At 35.8% G+C, this 10,647-nt stretch overlaps 1 protein-coding gene across 4 annotated transcripts; it reads right to left on the bottom strand.

Annotated features, from left to right (window-relative positions):
• Positions 1-475: 475 nt before the first annotated feature.
• On the bottom strand, positions 476-9,837 carry ccdc149b (coiled-coil domain containing 149b). 4 transcript variants are annotated; one of them, XM_084402098.1, is made up of 13 exons: positions 9,645-9,816; positions 8,478-8,639; positions 7,696-7,734; positions 6,298-6,405; positions 6,013-6,129; positions 5,237-5,409; positions 3,710-3,782; positions 3,498-3,582; positions 3,219-3,366; positions 2,977-3,053; positions 2,773-2,805; positions 2,534-2,620; positions 476-1,657 (listed from the first exon to the last, which is right to left on the bottom strand). In XM_084402098.1, the coding sequence occupies exons 1-13, from the start codon at positions 9,693-9,695 to the stop codon at positions 1,125-1,127; spliced, it is 1,686 nt and encodes a 561-aa protein (XP_084258224.1). In that variant the 5' UTR covers positions 9,696-9,816; the 3' UTR covers positions 476-1,124. The 4 variants fall into 4 exon arrangements, with proteins under 4 accessions (XP_084258224.1, XP_084258226.1, XP_084258227.1 ...); XM_084402099.1 differs by having other exon boundaries at positions 482-1,654; XM_084402100.1 differs by lacking the exon at positions 2,773-2,805 and having other exon boundaries at positions 9,645-9,837.
• Positions 9,838-10,647: the final 810 nt, after the last annotated feature.

Raw genomic sequence — 10,647 nt, 5'->3', positions numbered from 1 at the left:
TGCTTCATTAAAACGTATGTTGATAAATACAACGTGTTTTGTGAATGGCAAAAATAGGCTAAGCGGCGAAACTGTCTCACTGTTTACACAGATAGAGATATCTCTCTTAATACAATGGAGGGACCAGTAGCCTATATTTGCAAATGACCCGTGTCAGTATGTGTGACTAATTAACTGGCAGCTCGCACCAATTTTCAAAATAATGGCGTTGCCCTGAAAATGTCATTGATGTTTGTAAGCACGCATGTTACATAGATTTTATTTCGATAAAACACTGACGCGAGGACATCGAATAAACAACGAGATAATCCTTCCGTCATTATAAATATTTTCTGGTGTACCCAACAGGTCAAATCAACACAAACCACTTAAACTAAAACTTGATGTAGCCTAGTAACAGGCCTATTATATAGCAATCGCTAGTGTGTTGAAATGCAGGGTTTTTTTGTGCATAAATAAATATAACTTAAGCTTTCAAGCTGATGATTGTTCCCATTTTATTTTTACACTATATTACAGTATAATATTAGGTGATCTACACAGAATGATTTTACACCAACCTTATCAGATCAAACACTATTACAATCATTAAGATCAATTATAATAAATAAGACAAATATGAAATTAAATAAATATACTGACTCTGTAAGAAACCAATCATAATGGTTGAAATGACATCCAGTGTATTAAGGAAAAAATAGCCTTTACCTTATGCATGTGGATCAAGAATTACATGTGTTTTACTCATAAAGACAAATTACAAGAAGATTAAAATGACTTATGAAGATGTTTAAAATAGTCCAAATAAAAGAAGTGTCTTTGAAATGATTTCACAATAATTCTTGATGATCTCAGATGATTGAAAGCCTCCAGAAAGGGCTTATCACATTGTTGATTTTAATATTCAGCTTGCTGGTGTTACCAGCCATCCTCATGGTGAACTTTGTTATATTGCTTTGAACTTAATTGGAATAATAAATACGTTTAATTTAGACATTCAAGGGTTCTTTGTACTCTTTTGCCAGTCTTTTTCATTGTGTACACTTGTTTTAAGTGGGGCTTCAATGAATGGAGGTGTTTATATGCACTTCTCTCATAGTTCTTAATATCACGAAGAACAACATTTATTCCTGGTGTGAAGAAGTTTGAACATGAGAACTTGTGTCTAGGAAAGCATGTGATTTTTCGACCGATTGCTCTGTTTGCTGTTCCAGTGTACAAGGCTCAGGTCCAGAAATACAGTCCATACTGCCAAAGGTCTCTGATGCCACAGGCAGACTGTCTTCTAATACACATTGAATATCAAAGTCCTCCTCAGAAAGAACAACAGGATCATCATTCTTCACAGCCTCTTCTTCTGAACCTTTCAAAGACACTTCTGTGTTCGTAGACTGACATCCCCGGCTTGTAAGATCTTCATTATGTTCTTCTGATTCCCTCTCAGCAGGACACACAGGCTTCTCAGAGTCATAAGCTAGGGTTTTACACTGTGTGCTCCCTACAGGCTGGACACTTTCTGCTGGATTACTGAATTGTGGAGTTTGTGAGACTGAATATGGGCAGGTAAAATATTCATCCTTTTGGCTCGACTCGACTGCCACGGCCAGTCCAGTGTCCTCTGTGACCTCTTCTCCAGTAACAATCTCTTCATCTCCTACTGGAGAGAGATTGATCATCAAAGTTTTAACTTCATCAATTCATCAATTTGTTGTTGTTATTTTTTTATTAGACTTAAGAAATGCAGGTAATAGGTCATTTTTCCCTTTTTTCCAGTGAAAAGAGGTGATTTACCTTCAGAAAATGTTTTCGAAAGTTAACTGAAATATTCTCAAACTCACATGAGGTTTGAAATTTGTGGAATATATTCCAAAATTTACAGTTTAAAACATTGATTTGTGTGATTCTGAAGTTTTCTAAAAATGTTATTTTCCTATTATGCTTTTTACACTTAACTTTATGTTGCTGTTTAAGCATGAAAAAGGTCTGCAAAGTCCACTACAAAGGAAGTTATTCTCTATATCAGTAAAAACTCTTTCTGAACTCGATTGTGGTCGTACGTGCATGTCACAATATTCCTCATTTAACGCGTTAATATTTAAAATCGTATGCGTAAAAAATATTGAATGCAATTAATGCAGCATCCGTTTTTCTGTCATCTATCATTCTGTTTTTCTGGCAAGCGGTACATTATATGATAACGCTTTTATTCACGCAAATGCTTTTAAACCATTCAAGCGCGATTATAGGCTACTGTCTTTATGTTGTTTCTACGTTAATTTTGAGATTAAATGTGAAATTATTACAATAAAAAAATATATGAAAAACTTTAAATGTTAGGTACGATTAATCTCGATTAATTACAGGAAAAATGTGTGATTAATTCGTTAATCTTTTTTAATCGACTGACAGCACTAATATTAAAAAACTATTAAAAATTACTAAACATTTAGCTTATTAATTTAGCCTACTAAATTATTTCGCTAAATTAAACAAATCATTTAGCACAGGCTAGCAATAATAACTAACAACTCACCCATTGACTCTGGTGTTAGATGTACAGACTGTTCTGTGGTGGACTGGACATGCTGAGAGTCACTCAGGACAATAACAGCTTTCCTTCCTGTAAACAACGTTGGCGTCAACAAATGTGCTAATGAACTATTATAAATGATAGCTATATTGTCCGGTTAACAAAAAGGGTAGATAGAATTAGTTTGAAGAAAATTGCAGAAAGGTATAAAAGGCAAAAATTATATCGAATAATAAACGTACTCCCAAGTCCAAGAGACACATTGTAGGTGATGCCTCCAGAGAGTTGAGAAGAAAGAGTGGAAAGCAGAAATGGGAGAGCAATTAAAAGTTATTTAAAAATTAAAAATAAGCAAGATAAACTATATTATGTTACTAAAGTAAAGTTCTAAACTAAACTTAAACGATCATTAAAGTAAACTGCATGGTATTAGACGTGATGTTTACCTGGCAGACTCCACAATCCAGACACCTCTAATGTTTTCAATTTCCTTTCCAGTTCTGCAACCCGGTTACCCAGGATCCTGGTAAAATATACACAAACTATTAGTTAAATTTCACTTTTTAACAGTTTCCTATAAAATAAGTATTCTTAAAAGTAACTTTGACTTAACTGATATCTCACAATACTAATAAACTAGATCTTCTGTGATTTTCCGTACAGAAAATTAGGCGTCATCATAACATACTTGTTGGTTTGCCGTTGATGCTGAATGACCATGTTCTTCTCATGGATGGTCTCCAGCAGAGCAGTGGCCAGGGACTTCAGGTCACTAATGGACTGTGAAGTGACTGGGAGACTGCAGCCATTCTCCTCAGACAGCAACAACTCTTGTACTGGAAACACATGAGCTGTACCTTAGCTTCTAAATAACATTCCTTCAAAGAATTGTAAATAAATCAAAGAATACTACTTGTGAAGAACCCAACTGTTACTGTTTGGATTCTATAGAAGTGCTGTGTGGTACCTTGTTTAGCAGAGAGGACACCTGTCAGAGAGCTGCTGTTGGACTTTCCGTAGACTTTACAGTTCTTCTTGCTTTCCAAAGCACTCTGTAATAAAACACATTAGTGCATGATATGCTCAACATCAGAATATAGAATGAGTTTACACATATTACAGTTAAAGTAAGTGAATCTTTTGTGTTTATATAAATGTGGTTGTATGTGTAATAAATACCTTATACTTCATGACATTTGCTTTGAGGAGGCTGACTTCCTCCTGAAGCTGCATAAGCCGTTCATGCAGATATCTAAAAAAAGAAGATATTTTGAAGACTTCAGTATGATATACAGTCAAATTACACACAACATGATTAGCTAAAATAGCACTTTTGATAATGAATGATAATATTTAAGCAATGGCAAAGCCAACTGGACGTCACATCACTGCCTGTAACATCCCCACCAGACCACTAGAGGTCAGTCTTACCACAATTCTGATCGTGAGTGCAGCAGGGATGACGTACCAGTAAGTAGGTGTTCCAAATGATGTAGTGCACTTATACACTATGCACTTATACTATGCACTATGTACTTTTTTTTTTTGTTAAAGAAGTCCATTATCCAGGCATTTGGAGTGCACTTTTTCTCTTTTTTGGGAAATTTTAGGTGTGTACACACTATACATACTACAAGAATTGGGACACACCTAAATTTTTGTAGGCCAAAACCTGGAAACAAGTTTGCATTTTAGCACTTCCGATCCTGAAGTCAATGGGGTTTTTTTCTTGAAAAAGGCAGTTGCTTACAAGTGGTTAAATGAGACTACAGAGTCTGTCAATCAGGGACATTAAACATCAGGGACACTTTCACAGTCTCATGTTTATACTATTCTACCTCAAACTTTAAGGGAAAACATTTTTTAAATAAAAACTGAAGGAACTGTCAGATGCTCATTGACCGTGGGGTAGTTTGTTTATAGCCTACGTTTAGCTTTTTGCTTCTGCCAGTTGTATTCAGGCTTCAAAATTCAAGTTGTGTTCATTTGTGAAGATTCTCATGATGAACAAAACATGAATGAATCATAAACTTTTGTTGAACAAGGAGTTTATTTTCTGCAATAGTCCAAAAGCCAATGGAAAAATCCTATTGAGTTTTTGTCAAGGGAACCAGGGTGACGCAAGAAATAAAATATTTATTGAGTGTGGATGCATAGCAAACTGATGGGTCTGTATGTCTTATCTTGTTTTTACACAAATTGTTTTGCTATATTTTATTTTAAAATGTAGTTATATTTACATATTTGTATATTTACAGTAGGCATATGTGTATGCAGCATGAGTCCAAGTCATTTTTCTCTTACATGCGTGCGTTTCAAATTACTTAGTAGTATTTTAAGTGATATAACAGATTCTATAAAGAACTATAAAAGATACTTTTCTGTTTTTCTCCAGCTCTCGGCATCAGGTGAAATATGCACACACTCGCTAGATTGGAAATCCAACATGGCGGCCACATGCAACAAGCCTACATGTTTGCAAATTGTGCATTACTAAGTTCTTACTGAGTCTTTACTATGTTACTGAGGTTTTCTATACTTCTGTTAAATATACTGACTGTCATGGAAAACTAAATTGCACTGGTTTATGGATTATTTTGGATATAAAAAAATACATTTCTGTACGTGTAAGATAATTCTTGTGGGGAGTTTATCTCTTACTACTAATGCTAAATGTATGTATATCCTGAACATGTCAACACTGACCTGTTCTCCATACAAAGAGCATCTATATCCAGGATGCGGTTCTCATTGCTACCCAAGATGTGGTTAATTTCCAGATTTAGTCTGTGAGCTTTCTCCTGGTAGACATTACGCTCTGCTCTCACATCGTGAAGTTCATCTGTGGCTGCTTTTAAGCTTTGTTCCAGTGCTTCGTTCTACAACATCATAGGGTAAGGACACAGAACTATATTAGTGTATCTTTGTTGTTTTTTACCTCAAATCTATGACAAAGAAACTGAGACATGGCACATTAAGATATTCTTGAGAACTTAAAGTCCCCCTGTGGTGAAAATCCAGCTTTTTATCTTGTTTATATGTGTTTTTTTTAAGATGCATCAAGACAAACCATGTGCAAATTCAGAAGTCAACATCATTGCTGGGTATTTTCTCTTTAAAACTGCAGTGAACCAAAGACAGTCTCAAAATCGCGGTTTGAAATCGCTGGTGTTTCCGACATCACAAACCACCTTGTTACCAATCACAACGTGTGATCGTCAGCGAGTGGATCTCTGTGAGTGAGTGGAGGCGGGGCTAATTTGCATATCCATAGAACCGCATATATACTAAATGAGACAAGGGTGTACCTTTGAGTTACATTCAAGCGGTTTTAAGGCAAGAAGAATTTTTTTCAAGGAAAAAACATTTAAATATGTCATTTTGGTGATCAAAGATTAGTTTTAAGTGATAAGTTATTGACTACAGGGGGACTTTAAGTTTGATTTGACCCCAAAACGTGTAGAATGCCAAAGGCAATGCACCTGTTCTCGAGCTTTCTCTAACTGCTGAACAAGATCTTCTCTCTCATGGGCTGGAAAGTGACGAGTCCCCACCTCTTCGTCCCCTAGACGCTGCTTTGCAATGGTCATCCTCAGCAGCTGTGTGATGAAAAGACTGCATATATCTATGCTATACCACAATATATGGACTGTGATCAAAATGTTGAAGCCTCATAAGCATGCGACTACTCATTTGACTTTGCAAACATGTGCACATGATTTAGTCATGCAAAGAAATGACCTGACCTGCGTGTGCAAAGCCCATACCTTGTTATCACCCTGCACTTCTGCTAAACGTTGGTTCAGTTCTTTCACCTCGTCACCCAGCTGTTTGTTCTGTTCTCTCGAGTCTCTCAGTAACTGCGCCAGATTGACCTGTGGCAAACACAGGTCGAACAACACATTTGACTTTTCAACACGTAATACAAACAAAATTCCATTTATTTGAATAACATCAGATGAAAGTCATGAATACTGCTGGGTTGACTACTTCACTAAGTATATGTTTTGTTAACATACAGTGCTATGCATAAGTTTAGACACCCATGCTAAAGTTGACTAAAAAGAGGAATAAAAAATCATCTTTTGGAAATTGAACTTAATGCCTTAATTAAAAAAATGAGGAAAAATCCAACCTTTAAGGACACCAATTTTCTTTGTGAATGAATAATGTATCGTAAATAAATAAATGTTCTTCCTTAAAATACAGGGTGCATAAGTTAGTACACCCCTATGTTAAATTCCCATAGAGGCAGGCAGATTTTTATTTTTAAAGGCCAGTTACTTCATGGATCCAGGATACTATGCATCCTGATAAAGTTCCCTTGGCCTTTGGAATTAAAATAGCCCCACATCATCACATAGCCTTCACCATACCTAGAGATTGGCATGGAGTACTTTCCATAAGATCATCTCTCAATGCAAATCAAACCAGCTATTAGGCTAGCTATTAACTGAAATAAAACCATGCCAATCTCTAGGTATGGTGAAGGCTATGTGATGATGTGGGGCTATTTTAATTCCAAAGGCCAAGGGAACTTTATCAGGATGCATATATCCTGGATCCATGAAGTAACTGGCCTTTAAAAATACAAATCTGCCTGCCTCTATGGGAATTTAACATAGGGGTGTCCAAACTTATGCACCCTGTATTTTAAGGAAGAACATTTATTTATTTACGATGCATTATTCATTCACAAAGAAAATTGGTGTCCTTAAAGGTTGGATTTTTCCTCATTTTTTTAATTGAGGCATTAAGTTCAATTTCCAAAAGATGATTTTTTATTCCTCTTTTTAGTCAACTTTAGCATGGGTGTCTAAACTTTTGCATAGCACTGTATATTCAGTTGTATACATAATAGGGCATCTTTACAGAGATAAGTTAAGGCTGCTCTGTGCCTGCTCAAAATTCTGTGTAAAGATGCAATGCTGCATAAAAGCCAGGCTTAATGATGCCTGCTCTGACCTACCTCAGCCCCTAGCATCAAAGCATACAGCTGGAATTCCAGTATAAATGCATGTATGCACCTCTGAGCAGCATTAAAAAGGTCTGTGTAAAGACACTTAAATTCCAATTCAGAATTAATTAATTAAATTTGGCATAAAAGCATCTAACAGAGGATATATATTTAGACATGTTTAAATAGATGATAATAACAAACATACTTGCTTTCTTTTTTCAGGAGGCAGAGAGGGGTCACCATCCTATTAATGAAAAGAAAAAAAAAGTTCATATAAATACAAAGTTCTGTCATGAACTCTAGATGGGGCATGCTGATAATCTGCTTGCAATCAGGTCAGTAGCTGGGTTTCCATCCAAGCGTGAAGCAGATTTAATCAAAGTTCGCAAAATGTTTTAATAAAATGCGCTTCAATCAAGTTGTTCAAGCAGAGGATGGTGGTATTGGTAACCTAGTAACCAACAGTAAATAAAATACCATCAGCGGAAACACCCAATTAGTCGTGTGGGTTTAATGTTCACTATGTCAGAATTTATTAAGCAAATGAGTTTCCATTTCCAATTATTCGTATTAACTCTTTCGCACAAGTCAAAAACCACCTCAAGCGAGCGTAAATACTTTTTTTTTGCGAATGAAGGGATTTTTCTCCCCTCGAAATTTGGCTTTTCCATCACTCGTTTATAATGCGATTTATAAAAACAGGGTGATGGAAACATATTCTCTAAAAGGCACAGCTGATTGGTTCCAGACGTATCAGTAGCCAATAAGCTTGCTGCTTAACCTTTAAATGCTTGGTCAACATTTGCTATAGCAGTGCAGCATACTTTCAGAAACCCTCCAAACACTCAGAGTTGTCATGACAGAAATACACTTCATTATAATGACAATATATATATAAATTGCAAAATAATTAATGTACTTCATACTTCTACATGATTGTTTAATCAATTTAGAATAGAATAGAATAGAATAGAATAAAATACATACTATGAGCTCTCTGTACTTTTTCTTCAGCCCTTGGTGGCGCTCACGGAGCTGGTTTGCCATCAGTTTGAACTGATCCCTTTCCTGCTGGCAGGTGTCCAGTTCTTTTGATAAGATCAGCAGTGCCTCCTTCTTACTCTCCAGTTTTCTCTTGCATACCAGGAACTAGGCACAGAAAGAAAACAATGGGGTATTTAATGCTCCAATTCAATGCATTAGTCACCATTGCCAGAAAAGACAATAATCAAAGTGGGGTTTTGCACTGTTTATAGTGTTTTTCAACAAACTGACTTGAGCTTTGATTCCAGATGTTTCGGGAACTGCATGTTCTTTAGTAACATTTAATGTAGTTAGATGCTTTAATGTTACTTTTTAAAGTATCAAACAGTTACTGGTTGAATTAATGGTTGAAGGCCATTATTTTAAATTAATTATCATAATTAATGTAATTAAGTCATGGGGCCCCCTTGGAAGTTTTGTTGAAGGCCATTAATGGCCCTGACCCACTGTTTTAAAGGACTAATTAAGTCCTACCTTTAAATTAAAACAACCTACGAAGTGGTCAACCAATCCTTTGAAATTAGGCTATGCACTATCATACTTCCATATTTACGTTCACTGATTAGAAAGCAACATCTCCTACATTTTGTGCGTGTATGATGATTTGTGTAGCCTAAGGAGATTGTAAATCATTCTGTAATAGTGCAACATTGCAGTTTAAAATCATTAATTTCAAGATTTGCTTAATTTGCATGCCAGGTCTACCCTGAATTCAGCGCCGTTCACGGATCTTGTCGAGAAGAGGAAAGAGGATAAAGATTTAAGTTAATCCCTCCGCTGATCATGTCGTGTCAGACCTTACGTATTTGATTTATTATTATGCAAGACATTTAAAGATGCAATGAGAAACATACTACCTACTATTCGATAAAAGCGTTCACACGAAAATATGAAAACACGGGTACATATGGGGCTTTTATGTCTCTGTACATCAGCAAATCGTATTTAGAAAATCATGCCATTTAATTTTACACACGTCAAGTAGGTAAATCCATTGAAAACCATATTATATGGTTAATTTAAGCATCCTCTATACAGTGCAATGCTGATGATAGTATGATTCATAGAGTGCAGAGGAGCGTGAGGCATCAATATGTCTGCGTTTCCTACCTCATTCACCAGTCCCTGCCAATCACTTTCGCTTCTTCTGGAAGGATTCATTTTCGGTCAGAGAATATTCTTCTAAAAAAATCTGTCACTAACAACAGCTGTCACGTCCTAAGCATCTATTGCGACGAGGATGGCACGATTACATGTTTCGGGTTTCATCAATATAACGTACATCATTTCCGGCTGGGATGATGGCCAACAGTATGGCAGCGTGTCCCTTTAAGGACGCGATTCACGTGAAGTGCAATCTATGGTGAAGTGATAGCTGCAAAAGCCTAAGAATATACCATGGGTAATGTAGATTTTTACGTTAATTTATGTGATCATAAAGCTTCTGGCCTCAAATAAACTATAAATTATCGTTGCGAATGCATTGTTTTGCTGCAATAAGCCCCTGTAAACTTGTTTTTTACATTACGAATTTCACATAATGTTGTATCTAACTTGTAAATGATTATAATTATTCTAAGCCATATTCATTTGTTCTTTCTATTGTTTTGTTTTGTTTTGAGATGACCAAATTTGATATTGATAAGTCTACTCTTAAAGGGATAGTTGAAAAATTAAAGTGAAAGATGAAAATTCTATCATATTCACCCTCGTCGTTCGGAACACAAATTAAGATATTTTTGATGAAATCTGAGACCTTTCTGTCCCTCCGTTGACAGTCTACACAACTACTTGTCTTTGACGCTTCAAAAAGTTAATAAAGAGATTGTTCAACTAATCCATATGAATTGAGTGGTTTAGTCAGAATTTTTTTTAAAGACACGATACAAACATTCATCAACTCACACACATCAGTTGTGGTAAACGAAGCTCAAGCATATTTGCTTGACATGTGAAAACTGAGCCTCATTAAGAACCAATGAGGTTTGTTCTTGCGTGTCAAGCAGGTTCGGTTGAGCTTCTGTTTATGTTTGCTGATCAATGTTTATATGTGAATAAAACCTTAAATTAAATCTGTCCATGAAGCGATCAAGTCTCTTTAGAAAAATTGGAC

Source organism: Rutilus rutilus, assembly GCF_951802725.1.
Source record: "Rutilus rutilus genome assembly, chromosome: 2".
Taxonomy (NCBI): Eukaryota; Metazoa; Chordata; class Actinopteri; order Cypriniformes; family Leuciscidae; genus Rutilus; species Rutilus rutilus.
The sequence above is the reverse complement of the archived record's forward strand: the minus strand, read 5'-3'. Positions and strand labels throughout refer to the sequence as shown.